This window comes from Malus domestica, chromosome 03, assembly GCF_042453785.1.
Source record: "Malus domestica chromosome 03, GDT2T_hap1".
Taxonomy (NCBI): domain Eukaryota; kingdom Viridiplantae; phylum Streptophyta; class Magnoliopsida; order Rosales; family Rosaceae; genus Malus; species Malus domestica.
The window spans coordinates 36,844,221-36,861,047 of NC_091663.1; the positions used below are offsets into that span (position 1 = coordinate 36,844,221).

The window sequence follows — 16,827 nt, forward strand, 5'->3', positions numbered from 1 at the left end:
TTTACTGGATTGCCCTTTCTCCAAAGGTTTTTTATTTTATTTGTTGCCTTTACTCTTTTTTTCTTTTTCTTTTCTTTTTTTTTATCTTCATTTGCTGCATTTTTATTATGGGAACTTTAACGAAAAGCACCCGGTACTGTTCACTTTAACGAAAAACCACATTTTTACACTAAAAAGTCAATCCTAATACTATTCACTTTACCCTTTATTTTGTCCTTATCATTAAAACTCAAAGTTTTCAAGACCTTTTCATTAGTTTTCCTTTTTATTATTTGACTTTAACAGTCAAATTTTATCAAATTTTGTTATTTTCGTCCTTGAAATTGATGAAACAACCCTTAATTTTATGAGAAAATTAATTGATGAAGTGATGTTACGGAAACTAAATTTTTAAACTAAATCTAATAAATTAAATAATATTGTTGTTGATTATTGGATTATTACTTAAGTGTTGGTTAACGAATTTATTTCTTATTAGTAATACATCATTCAATCTACAATTATTTTAAAATTTGATCTGCCTAACATTGCCCTAATTGATTTGATATTATAAGTCGATTCATACGTTTTAACAAGTGCTGACCGCCTTGGTGATTGAGGACATCAAATTACTTGCATTATCTTTTTCATTTATAACTTGGGCCCAGGTTTTTCTGGATGGACGAATATTCTAGTTGATGTTATTAATAGAGTTGGGCACTCCTTTCATGATACTTATATATAAGATAGATCCTTATCCTATAAATGTTTCTCTTTGATTGTACTTGAAGTAGTTGTACTTGAAGTTTCTCTCTTTGGATAAATTTATTTTTCCATAAAATAAAATAAAAATTCATACTCGTTAAGTGATGATTGTGTTACTCACACACTCATTGTTAATTTATGTCTTTTAATCTTGTTCAGTTCATGTAATTAGACCGTCGAAAATTAAGGAGGTGTGTGGGAAGTAAAAATGGTGGGCTCTGAAATTCTCCTCCCTCCTAAATTATTGTAAAATTTCGAATCTTCCCTCTTCTTGAATAATAGTAATTTGTTTTTAAATGCCAGGTATAATTATATGTATTTCATCTTAGTACATGAGTGCTTGCTAAGCACTATGCACAAAAGATATTTGGTTCCCATGTGAAATATTTTCCTTATGAATTTTAGTTCACATAGGTATTAGGCTTATGTAATTACAAAAAATATGATTAACCAAATGCTTGCCAAGCCCAATAGCGAGAGCTTGTAATTAAACTAAACATAACATGAACGTGATTGATTGTATAAAACGGTTGAGTGCTGTTTTAAACCTACAAGGAACACCCGACCTACCTAGGTTTGAGATTGAGCAAATGATTTGCCACAACCATTTGATTATGAATAATTGGTACAATCAGTCGCCCACTCGACATACAGTTGATTCATCCAAGAGCAATCAAAATCCTCAAAGATTAGAAAACCCTCAACATTTCCATCCCCTCCCCAAAGGATTGAAAGATAACTCGATCGAAAGGTAACAAGTAATTGTCAGGATTAGGGTTTTTTTCTTTCTTTCTTGTTTCTGTCGGTAGCAGTTGGACTGCCCCTTGTTTGTTTGCATTTGAAAGATAACGTTTGGGAGTGAAAGAATAAGATTGGGTTGTTGGCAGAGAGCATAGTTTTGTTGTTTCTTGGTCTCTACGTGTTATCATTTGCTCCCTCTTATTCCTCATCTGCAAATGGATGGCCATGACTCAGTTCCTTCTAGGTTTAGGGTTAGGGTTAGGGTTTTGATTTATCCACCAAAGGTCTATTCCACCTTCTACATTGATCCAATGCTTAGTTTATATACTACCAAAGGTCAAGTCAATACCGTATGTAACATGATGTGATGGTATTAACGAATGACTGATGCCCAAACATTAACAATCAATGCACATATGTAACAAAATGATATTATAGTGATATTCATATCGAAAAATTACTTGTTATATCAAATTGAATTCAATGTATTAGCTAGAGAACCATTTCATTTTCAGTTATAGGTACGGGGCATGTGTGTCCATGAGTTGATTGGGTTAGGGTACAAAGTTGGTGGCCGACATTGGTTGAGTGTGGACGGACAAGAACAACTAAGCTTGAGTTCAGACCCAATCTCATGTCCCATCTTAAGAGTAGGTTCATCATTCATGCATGCAAATGACAAAAGTTCGTTTAAAAGTGTTTTTAAAATGACTGCAAACGTTTTTTATGATATTGCTTTTAGAATCAGTCCTTAGTAAAAATAAAAGTAAATATTGGAAAAACACTTAAAGTTCTTTTGGAATCCAAAAACACTTTCACTAAAAGCGATTTCAGTTGTATTAAAAGTACGTCCAAACGAACCCAAAGTTTGCCGAATGTCTAACAATATGCATGGATATGTTATAAATTTAAGATACATTATCAATAAATAAATATGCATGTTATAACCTAAACACGCTAGTAGCACTGAGTGACAATGTAACGAACATACTAAAAGTATGTGTATATGTGTATCATCTATTCGCCTATGGTATATACTATTAGTTCGACTCAAAAGTTCACCTAACTTATTGCCACTAGTAACTAACTACAGTCTAGTATATTTCTCTACACTTATAAGTTGAAAAGTTTTGAGTCCGAATCATATGGATAACGAGTTTGATATGCAATCTATTATTGTTGGTCAATTGTATGTCAACCATAGACACCATGAAATAGAACATTGTTATATAAAATACAATTATGACTTATCTGTTAATTGGCTATGCTTGTTCCAATTGCACATCGTAATACAAACTAACTCATTAAATTTCTTTTGATAAATATATCGTTTATAATTTTTGGATTTTGTTCTTGTGTTAGAAATGGAGGGGATGTACATGTGAGAAACGAGGGATATAGAATATAAATAGTAGGATCCAATTTAATATCACTTCATTCAATATTTTGTTATCATTTACTCTTTCATTAACCTTTTTCGCTGTATACTTTTTTTTTTGATAAAAATAATTATGAAACGAGTCTTACATTTCACGATGTAGTTCGATTATGTCCGAAAAAGCTTGAAAATGGAGGGTAAGATTCAACTAGTGTGGAGACAATTAACAATTAGATATTTGGTGAGGCACATGTGCAAATGATTAAAGCTAATCATCAAAAACAAAACCCTAAATTCATGATCAAATCTGCGTGATCCTTATCCACTTTCTAAGGTCCATGTATTCTATGTTAATTATTACTATTAGGGGTGGGAGAATTCTAAATTATTACAATAATTTAAGATAAAAAAAGTTTTGAACTCAAAACACATGAGTACATGAGTATAAACTCAACACATGAATATGTAATTCGCATATCATAATAACTAGATCAACCTTGGAATTGCTATTTAAAATGCACAACAATATGGAAACGGGAATGACCAAAGTTTGAGTAACTACGACGCACTTCCACATTTCCATCAACACCATGAATGCATATGGAACACTGCTCGACTCCTTATAATTAAATAACCTATATGTACATGGAGTCGATGAATTAAAAGCACATAAAGAAAAAATTTCGTTCGAAAATCATGAACTAGCCTAACATACAAGGAGACAAGACATAGAATCGTGGCCATATGACCTTAAAATATTGCGGGCGAGTGCGCATATTCTTCTTCTATTTAGTATTTACAGCCTTGCACTAGTTGGTAACTTGGTATGACAAGAAACCAAGTTGCCTGCATATTTTCATATTGTGGAACTTCCTCAATTTTTTTTCTTCATGGTATTAGAGCAAGTTGTTTATGTGTGAAGCCCAACGACCATCGTACTTCATGTTGCCCGATTTGTATTATCTATGTGGTAGGCTTGACAATTTGCGACACGTGAGATGGTGTATTGAGAGTATTGATCCCACATTGGGAAAATAAGAGACCTTGCATGAACTTATAAGTAATTGAGCTATTTCTTATATTGCCAATTGATTTTATGGTTGAACTTCAATTTTATTCATGAAGATTTGTAAAACTGAATGAATAATATTATTGATAGCACAAGGTGCGATTATATACACGTGTATACTTGACGTACAAGAGACAATAACTTAATACACAAGAAATACAACTATGAAAGGATTCCTAAAACTAAAGAGAGTTGGGTTCCTTGTGTTTCACGCCAAGGCAATCAAGAATTAGGCGAGCAAGACTATACATGCGGGTTTTAGCAGTGAAGTCTCCCTTCCTTCCACTCATAGCAGTTGGAAGGAACCGAAGCATGTTTACTTAAAAAAAATGAAGGAATCGGAAAACTAAAAATGAGAGAAACTTACACTTTTTCGATTTCTTACTTGTAAGTAAACACATGGAAAAATTAAGAATTGAAATGATTCTCATACTTATATTTTAGTAAACGCAAGAAACTCAAGAACCAAATTATTTCAATTCATATTCCTTACATGCCCCAAAATTTCCACATGAAACGCCCCTCGTCCCCCTAAAACCCACTAGCCAAACCAAATAAAACAAAATAAAAAAGGGGAGAAATTAAATGGGAAGGTTCTCCGAATCATGTACAAAAAGAAGGTGAGAAATTAAATGGAAGGCTATCCGAATCATGTACAAAACACTGTTGATCTGTGCAAAATTCATGCAGTTTGGTTGATCAATTTAATCAGTTGGTGTTTGGTGTGGGATGTTGGATTGTACATGGTTGGAGCTAGTTGCATGCACATAACTTATCACTTGGAGTTTTTTAATGATGAAAATATTTGGATGCTTTGGAGTATTCAGTATTTTCGGTATTTTAATTGTTAAATTTAGATTTTGAATTTGTAAATAAAAATTTAATAGTTAAAACACTATGAGTATTTGGCATTCTGCATGTGATCTTGTCGACATAAACTGCAATTTGGCAAGTACAAAATTACGCCAATTCTGCATCAACAAAACAACAGTAAAAGGTCATCTATAAATTCATTGTATGATTTATAAGTGCCAGAAATCGAACACATGATGTAACTTGTAAAGTATGAGTTAGAAATTTGTCCATAATCACTGGACAATCTATGGTGTTGAATTGTGAATAATTAGGCTTCCAATTCGAAATAGTAAATAGTAATGCATCTTACCGATAAATGGAAAATGATATTTTTACTTTCACTTGAAAATCCCATGCTTTGTTATGGAATTTTCATTTTTTTTTTTTTGGTAATTGGAATTTTCATTTATATATATAAAGCCAGCAACCTCTTTTGGGGTCACAAGCTTCACTAAATTTTTTTGAACAAAAATGCTCTCAAAGCAAAAAATTTCAAAAGCAACCCAAAATAATGCACCAAATAATGTAGGGGGTATTTTCGTTATTTTAATAGTATTTTTTTAATAATAAATTCTTTTTGTACAATTTTTTTAATTAATATCTCACAATAGGCTAATAATGTGATTCAATTAGTTGTTCATTAAATACTATTTTCTCTATTTTTAAACACGTTCAAAACATTTTTAGAAGTGTGTAATGCCGGTTATAAAAAAGATCTTTCACATGTGCATAATAATGTGATTAAATTAGTTGTCAAATGATTTTTGTTTTAACAAACGATATTATCTACACTAAGGGTAGGAGGGTGGGCTTAGCCTTATAATAGACTAGCAATAATGTGATTCAATCAGGTTATTAAATATTATTTTATCTATTCTTAATGTAAATTCAATAAAATGTAAATAGAAAATTGAAAAACCGATTTTATTATTTAAATTCAGCTGATTTGATTGATTTGTGAGGAGTTTTTTCTAGCATGATCTAAGATTATTATTTACTTCAAATATTTGATTTGATTTTGTCAATTCACACGTATAAATACATTTAAAACATATAAATCGTGCATAATACATCGTAATTTAAAAAATATCTACGGCACGAACGTGAGTACGAAGGCTAGTTAATACATAATCCGAAATGCGAATCTCTCCAACTCCAAAAGCCGATATCTTGAATAATTATGAAACGTTTCGGAATCGAGAGTCAGAAACTTGTGTTAGCAGCTCTCTCTCTCTCTCTCTCTCTCTCTGTATCTAGCTAGTTAAGCTTTCTAAATACAAATAAAATTACAAACATTTTTCAAACCGGAACCAAAACACAAAAGGCTCATCGCTTCCACCACCGCTTTCATTACTTTCCCCCATTTGTCCTCCTCTCTCTCTCTCTACTCTCTCTCTAGAAACCTTATAAAACCAGGGAGAGAGAATTGAAAAATAAACAAATTAAAAAGCTCAAATTTCTTTTCTGATAACTAATAATAATAATCCCTTCAATCATTCATTCTTTCTACTTCATCTCTCTACCTTGTTTGGATCAGAGACGAAGACCCAGCTCCAACTCGAACGAAAAGCGCCAACTTCACCATGGTAGAAACCAGGCGCAGCTCCTCTTCCAAACGCGCCCTATCGGCCTCCCCTCCTCCCAACCCCAAACGCTCAAAGGTTCGTTCTTTTCCATTTCAATTCAATTCAATTCCTTTTTGCAGAAATGGGTTTTCTGGGTATTTGAATTTTGCGTTGCATGTGGGATTTCGGGGTGAAAGATTTGATCTTTTTGTTCATTTGGGGATTCCCAATTGCTTGATTGATCGGTTAATATTGAAATCCTAGGCGTCTGATGCTTCGTCGTCGAACAACGGAGTTAGGAGTGGGCCGCCGGCGGAGCCTTTGGGTCCGATTAAGGAATCTGGGTCCCAATCTCCGGAACTTGAGCTCCGACCCTCTGATCCGCCGACCACTGATTCGTTGAAGGCAAGTAACGGCTCTGATGCCACCGCGCTGGAGAGATCCCCCGATGCCATACCGGAAGGCGAGGCCTTGGTTTCGCCGCAGCCTTTGGGTACCAATCTTTGCTCTCTATCTCCTTGCATGTCTTTTTTTTTTTTTGTATTTGTATGTGGGTTTTAATTGCATGGATACGTTGGGTTTAGGGTTTGAATTTTGGTTTGTTTTGGGGTTTTGGGTTTGATTTCGAATTTCGGTTGTTGGGGGTTCTCAGGGGAAACTGCAGTCCGTGCGGGTTTGAAGCGGGCTAAGAAGCTTCCAAAGAAGACTGCAAAGTTGAATTCGAAATCTGCTTGGGGAATGCTTATTTCGCAGTGCTCAAAGGTGTGTTTTGTTGCTTATTTTCTCCATGTCATTTGTTATCATTGGTTTCTTTGATCCACAAAACAGAATTTGTTGGTTATTTTAAATATAAAGCCTGTAGAAGATATAAAACTTGATTATGTTATGCTTGATACTCTTTGTTTTGCTAAAAGAGATGACTTTATCGAATTCTTATATCGAGGTAATGATAGCACTCAATAAAGATCTTATTTCCGGTATATCCTTTCAATCAGTTGGACAGATATCTTAGCTAGTGTTAGGTTTTGTTAAATGCAGTACAACATGACACAGAGTAGCTGGGTGAGTGGGCAAGTTTTCCTCAAGAGTGATGGAATGATGGATTAAATTGTCTTAGGAGAGGGCCAAAACAGTGTTTAGGGTATGACAACCAAGAATGTGTAATTGATTGAGTACTACCCCACTTAGTGGGAAAAGGCTTTGTTGTTGTTGTTGTTGATTTCTTTGATCCACAAAACAGAATTTGTTGGTTATTTTAAATATAAAGCCTGTAGAAGATATAAAACTTGATTATGTTATGCTTGATACTCTTTGTTTTGCTAAAAGAGATGACTTTATCAAATTCTTATATTGAGGTAATGATAGCACTCAATAAAGATCTTATTTCGGGTATATCCTTTCAATCAGTTGGACAGATATCTTAGCTAGTGTTAGGTTTTGTTAAATGCAGTACAACATGACATAGAGTAGCTGGGTGAGTGGGCAAGTTTTCCTCAAGAGTGATGGAATGATGGATTAAATTGTCTTAGGAGAGGGCCAAAACAGTGTTTAGGGTATGACAACCAAGAATGTGTAATTGATTGAGTACTATGCCTCCGTCAACACCTACAAGCAGTCATATTGTGTCCATCAGTCCTCACAATAGAAATCCGGTTGTTATATTCACTGTTAGGGTAGATATTGATGGTTCAAGATATCTCTCTTATTCTTCCCGACTTCATATTTGAGCTTAGATATCTCTCTTTTATACTTTTGTGAACGAAGGCAGTTTAGCATACCTAAGTTCAATATGAAGTAGGATTGTAGGAAAGAATATGAAGTACCAGTCTCCATTTGTCAATATGACGATGTCATACATTGCTTTTGCATGCCTTCAACGTGGACCATAGTACTCTTCAGTGGTTCCTTAAAGGTAACTTTATAGTTGTGAGGATCTCATTAACATTGTTGTTGGAGTGCATTCAGTAAAAATAGTTGATGATTATATTGGATTATTTAGGGCATGTCTGGTGATCTTTATGTTTTTGGTTTTTCAGCACCTTTTTACTTTGTTACCGGTAGAGGAACAATGTGTGGGAGAAAGGAGGGAGAAGGGTGAATGTGGATGGTGTGAGGGAGGAGGAAATATGAAAGAGAATGTACCATTCAATATACATTCATTTCTTCCATCTCTTTTCTACCACCCTTTGTCATCCCTCATTTCTCCCATATCTTTCATCTCTATGCCTTTTTATTTATAGAAAGACATCGTATAAAATAGCTAGGTGCCAAAGAAGTGTTTCTTTTGCATTTTCTGTGGCTCATTGTGTGCTTTGAATGTTATCAAGTAGCAAGTTACTGATTTTTTTTATATATTTTTATTGAGGAATGATTCTTACTTGGTCAAGGTGTCCTCTTGTTATTTTAATCTAATTATATGTTTGTTTCTAATGCCTTTCCAGAACCCGCACCTGTTCATTTGTGATACTGTTTTCACTGTTGGTCAAAGTCGTGAGTGCCATTTATGTATTAAAGACCCATCCATTAGTACTACTTTGTGTAAACTGAAACATGTTAAGGTATTTCTTTCATATAGCTTCTACATAAATCTTGACTGGTTATATTTGTTGAACTGGGGTTTGTGAAAAGCTGCTCTTGACTGATATTATTTTCCTTTCAAATAATTTGTTTTTGAATAGCGTGAAGGTTTGTCCACTGCAGAACTAGAAATTATAGGCGGTAACGGTGATGTTCAGGTGAATGAGAAGACTTATCAAAAGGATACGAAGGTAATTCTTAATGGAGGCGATGAGGTTGTATTCAGCTCATCTGGAAGACATGCATATGTATCCTTTTCGCTGTAGTACCATCTAGAGTATAGTAATTATGACATATAATGTTCTCTGTTGGACTTCAGCCCTTCCCTTAACCTAATGCTATGTCTTGTATTGTTCAATTGATTCCTTAACCTTGAATCAGATTTTCCAGCAGCTGACAAATGACAATAATATAGCTGCTCAGGGCATTCCTTCAATTAGCATTATAGAAACCCGGAATGCTCCAGTTAATGGGATGCATATGGAGGCAAGATCAGGGGACCCCTCTGCTGTTGATGGGGCATCAATATTAGCGTCAATGTCAAATGTGCCAAATGACTTGTCACTACTTCCAGAACCTGCTAAAGCTGGTGACGAGCTGCAACAAGATGCAGAGATGACTTCTCTTCCTTCTGCATGTCGAGGTTCAGATGACCATACTCTAGACATTGTGATGAAGGAGAGTACTAACATTAATGATCAGGTTTCAGGTGATAAAGATATTGTTCAGTACCCTGACATTGCGAAAGAAAACCCCAATCTTGATAGCGTTGCATTGGATATGGATACTGAAACCAGGAAGGTCTCTGGGGCAACTCATCAACTAAGGCCACTCCTCCGTATGTTTGGCGGTTCTTCTAGTACCAATTTTGACTTAACTGGCAGCATTTCTAAAATGTTTGACGAGCAAAGGGAAATCAGAGAGCTTCTCCACAATCTTGACCCTCCAATGTTGATATCAACTAGGCGACAAGCATTTAAAGAAAAACTACAACAAGGAATTCTAAGTCCTGATGATATTGATGTCTCCTTTGAAAGTTTCCCATATTACCTAAGGTGCAGCATTTGCCTTTTATGTCGATTAGATCATCATATAATACTGAATTAACTTCCCTAATTGTGATTTGTCCATATTTAGTTGGACTCTTATTGGTAAATTCTGCACTCAGACCTTTACTCATTTTGCATTTTTACAGTGAAACAACAAAGAAGGTTTTGATTGCATCCACCCACCCAAATTTGAAATGTAGTAAGTTTGGAAAGTACTTTTCATCACTACCTACTGGGAGCCCGCGCATATTATTATCTGGTCCAGCAGGTATTTCTACCATTTTATGGTTGGTGATGCTTATAATTCTGTGGTTGATGATGCTTGTAAATTCTGAAATTTTATATTTGCTTTTCCTTTCCTTATTAATTCATTATGTTTTTATTTTAATTATTCTTTTGTAGGTTCTGAGATATATCAGGAGACCTTGGCAAAGGCACTTACGAAACATTTTGGTGCTAGATTACTAATTGTAGATTCTCTTCTCCTGCCTGGTGTATGTTCCTTAATTTCCCCATTTGATCCCTTTTTTAACTTTAATCTTCTTTGCTTACAAGCATATATTTGTTGTTTCTGGTCTTCATTTTTCTAGCTGATTTTCTTTGTCATTTTAGGAATTCAAGTTTAGAATTGTGGATTTTTCTTTTAAATATTTCTTGAAATATACTTCTTAATAGGTTCAGGCACCACCGCCCAAGGATTCTGATTCTGTTAAAGAAGTACCAAGGCCTGAAAGAGTTTCCATTTTTGCGAAACGAGCAGCTCATGCTGCTGGGTTCAAGCACAAGAAACCAACCTCTAGTGTTGAGGCTGAAATTACTGGTGGATCCACTGTGAGTTCTCAGGCACTGCCAAAGCAGGAGACTTCTACTGCATCATCCAGAGGCATTACATTTAAACAAGGCATGATATTTGTTCTTAGAGTGTCGAATGTTCAGTGGATTTCTTATTAGTTTATTGATCCAGAATTATAACTTAACACTATCTGTCTTTGATGTGCTGACCCTTATCGATCTATCCAGGTGACAAGGTCAAATTTGTGGGTGCCATATCTTCTGGTCCTCTGCAGTTGCAGAGTTGTCCTCTTCTAAGGTACTCGATTTGCATGATGGTATAAAATGTTACATTTCTGAGTAATTTGATATTCGTAAGTGGCATTTGTATATATCATTTTCTGAATTAAGAAGAGGGTTTGGTGCCTCAATGTTTGATGTGGCATCTCTTTGTAACTTCCATCTTTTCTCTTCCTTTTATTTCATCTTTACTTAATTGTGTAACTGCAGAATTTATTACTAGTTCATTGTGGCACCTAAGTTGAGAGAAATGATGCTGGTGGAACACCAGTTAAAAATATTCTTCCATGGCAATGCCTTGGCAAGTAATTACGAGCTGCCAAAGGCACTTGATATGTGATAAGTTGGTACATATGAAATTGATTCTCAGCTCCCGTGCCAGTTTGTGGCAAGTTTTCGTAGCAGTCCTTGTTCAAATAGTCCTTTAACAGTTGTTTTACTTGGATTTATAAAAGTATGTCTTCCACAAAACTCCTTGCACTTCAGAATTTTGAATTTGTTGGATGAAGGGTTTCTTTCTTTTATTTGGAAATTTTTACAAATTTCTTTAATATAATTGCCACTATATAAACTTTCTAATGAGTTTGAAACGGAAGAGGAAAAATAGTGCATGGGAAAAACAACAGTAAGCATGCTGTATGAATTTCATGGATCATTGATTGGAAAGTGATTTTGGTTCTAAATTTTGCAGGGGACCATCATATGGTTGTCGAGGCAAAGTTGTTCTTGCTTTTGAAGAAAATGAGGCTGCAAAAATTGGGGTTAGATTTGATAAATCAATACCAGATGGCAATGATCTTGGTGGGCTATGTGAAGAAGATCATGGCTTTTTTTGCTCTGGTGATTTCTGATGTCATGAGTTCTTCCTGTTAGTGCATGATTTTGCTTTATTTTACTTTCTGTATTTTTCTGTTAATAATTAATATTTACTATGCAGCTAGTCATTTACTTCCCTTGGATGTTTCTGGAGGTGATGATATTGACAAGCTCGCTATTGGTGAACTTCTTGAGGTACAATCGCCTGTACTATAGCAAGATTGCCCTTTACTATACCAATATAGTTGCAGTTAATCTGGTATTAATATCTGCACCAAACTTGTGCAGGTTGCATCCCATGAGAGTAAAAGTCTTCCTTTGATAGTGTTTTTGAAAGATATAGAAAAGGTTATGGCAGGTAACCCAGATGCATATAGTGTCTTGAAGAGTAAGCTTGAAAACTTGCCAGAGAATGTTGTTGTGATCGGCTCTCATACCCAGTTGGACACTCGCAAGGAGAAGGTAAAAGGCTGAGGATTTTATCAGTTAGCTGATTTTGAACTCACTATTGTAGTTTGACATTAAAGCATTATTTTATGTTTGCAGTCCCATCCTGGTAGCCTTCTGTTCACAAAATTTGGCTTCAACCAAACGGCTTTGCTTGATCTTGCTTTTCCGGTATGTAAGTTGCCATTATATTTTCCATTTTGTTTTTCTTGGTGGCATGTAATGCTAATGCAAGTTTTAACCACTCATATCTGCATCTATAATCATGCTGATTCTGTAACTATATTCTTATCTGATTAATTTAATTCTTAAAATCTGTTTCTTGTTTGATTTATATTGAATTCTGTCTCGTCCTTTCTCTTTCTCTTGCAACTGTACACAAATTCCCCAAGGTCAATTGAAACGGTGATGAGGGGGCTTTGTTCACATTGAAATATAAATTCAACCATATTTTCTCATCAATTAGGATCACATCTGTATCGGTGCAAATATTTTTCCAGCAGGGAGTCTGGAATTTGTCGTCAATGTTTATCACTAGTTGTTACCCTCTTGTTCATAGATGGTACTTTCCTTCTTAAAATGACACATTTATTGGTTGTGTTCAGGATAACCTTGGTGGTAGGCTGCATGATAGGAGCAAGGAAACTCCTAAAACTATGAAGCAACTCTCTCGGATTTTCCCCAACAAAGTGACCATACAGCTGCCCCAGGTAATCAGCCTTTTTTTCTTGTATGGTCATTGTGCTACTTGTTATTGATTGAAAGCGTTAATATTTGTCGGCTATTTTGGCAGGATGAAGCTTTACTATCGGACTGGAAGCAGCAGTTGGAGCGTGATGGTGAAACTTTGAAAGCCCAGTCAAATATCGTTACCATTCGCTCAGTAAGTACATCTGATCACATCTGCTATTTGTTCCTATTGTTCTTTCTCTTAAATATGTTTCTCATGTATACTGTTCTTACACCCTCTTGTGAACTTATTAAATTACAAGGAATTGAAGATTGATGCACATGTGCTTGCTAACAGCATATGCAGCGTGATCACATCTGCATCTTAGTGGCTAATGTAGTGTTTACTGCTTTCGATGCTATTGCTGTATATTTACATAAGGCTGATGCTTTCAGGTTTTTAACCGAGTTGCTGTGGATTGCCCTGACCTTGAAAGTCTCTGCATTAATGATCTAGCGCTTACAACTGAAAGTGTGTTTTCTTGAACTCAAATTTGCAGGGAATGTTGACTTAAATATTCACTTATGCGGTTCATTGTATAATCTTTTCTTTAACAGGTGTTGAGAAAGTAGCAGGCTGGGCTATTAGTCACCATCTTATGCATTGTTCGGACGCTTTAGTTAAAGATGACAAACTTGTTATTTCTACTGAAAGGTTGTACTATTTCTTAGGACAGTAGTTTAAACATACCGTCTATTATGTTTTCTAATCATATTTTATGATTCTATGCTTACAGCCTTAAGGATGGACTAAACATTCTACACGGCATTCAAAATGAAAACAAGAGCATGAAGAAATCACTTAAGGTATGTTGATTATTCTGGGGGCATACCATAAATGCCTTGCTTCCGACTTTCTGAAGATGAAACGTAAACTAGTTTTTCTATGATCAAGAACTTAAGTGTATATTGTATTGGATTTAACAACATGATTTTTCAGGATGTGGTTACCGGAAACGAATTTGAGAAAAAACTTCTTGTTGATGTTATTCCACCAAGCGATATTGGGGTTAGTTTTGATGACATCGGGGCCTTGGAAAATGTGAAGGACACCCTAAAGGAGTTGGTGATGCTTCCTCTTCAGAGGCCTGAATTGTTTAGCAAAGGACAATTGACTAAGGTAGAAACATGACATACTTTTCGCTTCTCTGTCTTTCATTCTCCCCTGTGGAAAGTGAAACAGTACTATGTTGGTGCTTCTCTTTCATGTTTCCCTTCTGATTACCGTTACTTCTTCTACAGCCTTGCAAAGGAATCTTGCTATTTGGTCCTCCGGGTACTGGAAAAACTATGCTTGCAAAGGCTGTTGCAACTGAAGCTGGTGCAAACTTTATTAACATTTCAATGTCAAGTATTACTTCAAAGGTATTTTTGCATATTATCGTGGTGGTTGGATGTTTATTTTGTGACATCTCTTGAATCCATATTGACACCTTTTAACTTTTTGTTGCAGTGGTTTGGGGAAGGAGAGAAGTACGTTAAAGCTGTGTTCTCCTTAGCTAGTAAAATTGCCCCTAGCGTCATTTTTGTTGATGAGGTTGGTTCAATACATCCATATATTTGTGCTATGTTCAGGGAACTTCTTATTTCTTCTCTTCCCTTTGAGTTTTCTCAAATCGGAAAACAATATTTATACAAAGAGTTTTCTGGAACTGTTTTACAAGCTGACATGATGGGCTATGCAAGAGACCATGTCAGTTTATGAGAGTTTTTTATAGAATCCTTTGTTCATGTGGTTTCACTCAATTTTATTCCCGTGCAAATTAATTTTTTATGGTTACCATTGTAGGTTGACAGCATGTTAGGAAGACGTGAAAATCCTGGGGAGCATGAAGCTATGCGTAAAATGAAAAATGAGTTCATGGTGAACTGGGATGGTTTGCGTACAAAGGATAAAGAACGTGTATTGGTACTTGCTGCTACTAATAGGCCTTTTGACCTTGATGAGGCCGTTATTAGGCGGCTTCCAAGGAGGTAAAATCGCTTGTTTGATTGTTCTGCAGCTACCGCGTCTGTTATATGTCAGTGCAAGTATCATTGACTTCCTGTGTACAAAATTAATCTTATGTGCAGATTGATGGTGAACTTGCCAGATGCCCAGAACAGAGAGAAAATACTGAGAGTTATATTAGCCAAGGAAGATTTGGAAGCTGACGTTGATTTGGAAGCAGTTGCAAATCTTACGGATGGGTATTCAGGAAGTGACTTAAAGGTTGCCTACTAATTTTTCTGAAACCTATCCATGCTGCTTACGAACGTAGTTTTATTTTAATGGTTATATTCTATGTAGTTTTGAATATTTGTGTAATCGGTTGTGTCCCCATTTTGTTGTGCTTGCAGAATCTGTGTGTTGCTGCAGCTCACCTCCCCATCAGGGAAATTTTAGAGAAAGAGAAAAAGGTTGGTTTGCACTGTACTTTTGGTTTTTGAATTCGAAGTGTTGTGTTACAACTAAGTAGTTCTTTCTCCGCACATCGCAGGAGAGAAGTTTAGCTTTGGCGGAGAACAGACCTGTACCCGAGTTGTACTGTAGTACCGACATTCGTCCTTTGAAGATGGAGGACTTTAAACATGCGCATGAGCAGGTACTTTGCGATCTAATATTACTACTTCTTGTAGTATTCTGTGTTGGTCGGAAGCGTTCAGTTGTGTTTCGGGGCTCTGCCGGTCTAATATCGAACTCAATGCAGGTATGTGCAAGTGTGTCATCAGAGTCGACAAATATGAACGAGCTCCTCCAATGGAATGACCTATATGGCGAAGGCGGATCAAGAAAGAAGACGTCTCTCAGTTATTTTATGTAGAGTAGGTATTTTTTTCGGCGTATAGTTCTTTGTTCGGTTTATTCTTCCTTATCGAGCTTATAAGGCGTAGCAAGAGATATCCATGGAAATTCCCGGCGAAGGTCACGCCCCCATTTGTACGATATATATAGGTTTTCTCTTCTTCATTTTCGCCCGTTTCGATATAAATTTTAACTTATCAGTTAGGAATGTCGTTCCGAATGCCTTTTTTATTTGTTATGGGTCCTCCTTTTGCCTGTACATACTAACTGATAAGTGGAAAACATTTTGCAATGTTCTAATATCTGTATTTTTGTCGATCGGTGTACGGAACGGTGATGTTTAGAGTGCTTGAATAGGTCCTGCTTTTGTTAACCAAATGTAGCGAAAATTATGAACAATCTGAACGCTTGAATCGGCGGCGGAAGAAGCCGGCAAGTCGGGTGGGTGAATGGCCTTCGCTTGCTCTTTTTTTTTTTAGGAAATCAGAATCAACAATAACCGGGCAAAGATGCCAAACAGAACAAAGAGAGCCTACACCGAGGCAAACAGCCACCAACTACTAGGAAAGGGTAGAGCGCAGAGGTTACAGAGAAAACACGACGCCGCAACCAATGCTAGAGCGTCCCCTCCACGCAAAACCAAAAACCATTAAGGTGGACAAGGTAAACCATCATTACATAATACATGAATCAAGGAAGATGGGGGTCTATCTACCCACACATGATCACATACTTCCCTACTACTTCGCGACGCCATTAGGTCCGCCGCCGAGTTGGCTAGTCTTGGAACCCAAGACCAGCGGCAATCAAGAAATTCCTTCCCCAATCTAACACACTTCAGAAGAACAGGGAAGACATCCCAACTGCCTTTCTTAGCCATGTCCCTCAGGCAAGAAATCGATTCCAACGAGTCGGACTCAATACTAATCCTCCTCCAACCCATCCTCTTGCCAAGCATACACCCGTGCAAGATTGCCAAGGCCTCACCCATAGCCACACTA

At 36.2% G+C, this 16,827-nt stretch overlaps 1 protein-coding gene across 3 annotated transcripts; it reads left to right on the plus strand.

The window, feature by feature from the left end:
* The first annotated feature begins 6,000 nt into the window (after positions 1 to 6,000).
* On the plus strand, positions 6,001 to 16,128 carry LOC103432576 (uncharacterized). 3 transcript variants are annotated; one of them, XM_008370770.4, is made up of 27 exons: positions 6,001 to 6,448; positions 6,617 to 6,845; positions 7,005 to 7,114; positions 8,794 to 8,910; positions 9,031 to 9,177; positions 9,311 to 9,984; positions 10,125 to 10,246; positions 10,381 to 10,472; positions 10,654 to 10,879; positions 10,999 to 11,068; positions 11,741 to 11,889; positions 11,987 to 12,060; positions 12,154 to 12,327; positions 12,412 to 12,483; positions 12,918 to 13,022; positions 13,106 to 13,195; positions 13,438 to 13,513; positions 13,600 to 13,696; positions 13,779 to 13,848; positions 13,982 to 14,161; positions 14,284 to 14,406; positions 14,495 to 14,578; positions 14,831 to 15,015; positions 15,115 to 15,253; positions 15,382 to 15,441; positions 15,522 to 15,626; positions 15,732 to 16,128. In XM_008370770.4, exons 1-27 carry the CDS (start codon positions 6,371 to 6,373, stop codon positions 15,843 to 15,845), a joined length of 3,762 nt encoding a protein of 1,253 aa, XP_008368992.1. In that variant the 5' UTR covers positions 6,001 to 6,370; the 3' UTR covers positions 15,846 to 16,128. The 3 variants fall into 3 exon arrangements, with proteins under 3 accessions (XP_008368992.1, XP_008368993.1, XP_017187036.1); XM_017331547.3 differs by having other exon boundaries at positions 6,077 to 6,448; positions 10,660 to 10,879; XM_008370771.4 differs by lacking the exon at positions 8,794 to 8,910 and having other exon boundaries at positions 6,015 to 6,448.
* The last annotated feature ends 699 nt before the right edge of the window (positions 16,129 to 16,827 follow it).

Bases quoted from the DNA above. Each gene is read 5' to 3' on its own strand.
- LOC103432576 (XM_008370770.4), top strand. From the start codon at position 6,371: ATGGTAGAAACCAGGCGCAGCTCCTCTTCCAAACGCGCCCTATCGGCC. The intron at 13,849-13,981 runs GTATGTTGATTA...ATGATTTTTCAG, and splicing joins GCATGAAGAAATCACTTAAG to GATGTGGTTACCGGAAACGA. The intron at 14,407-14,494 runs GTATTTTTGCAT...TTTTTGTTGCAG, and splicing joins TGTCAAGTATTACTTCAAAG to TGGTTTGGGGAAGGAGAGAA.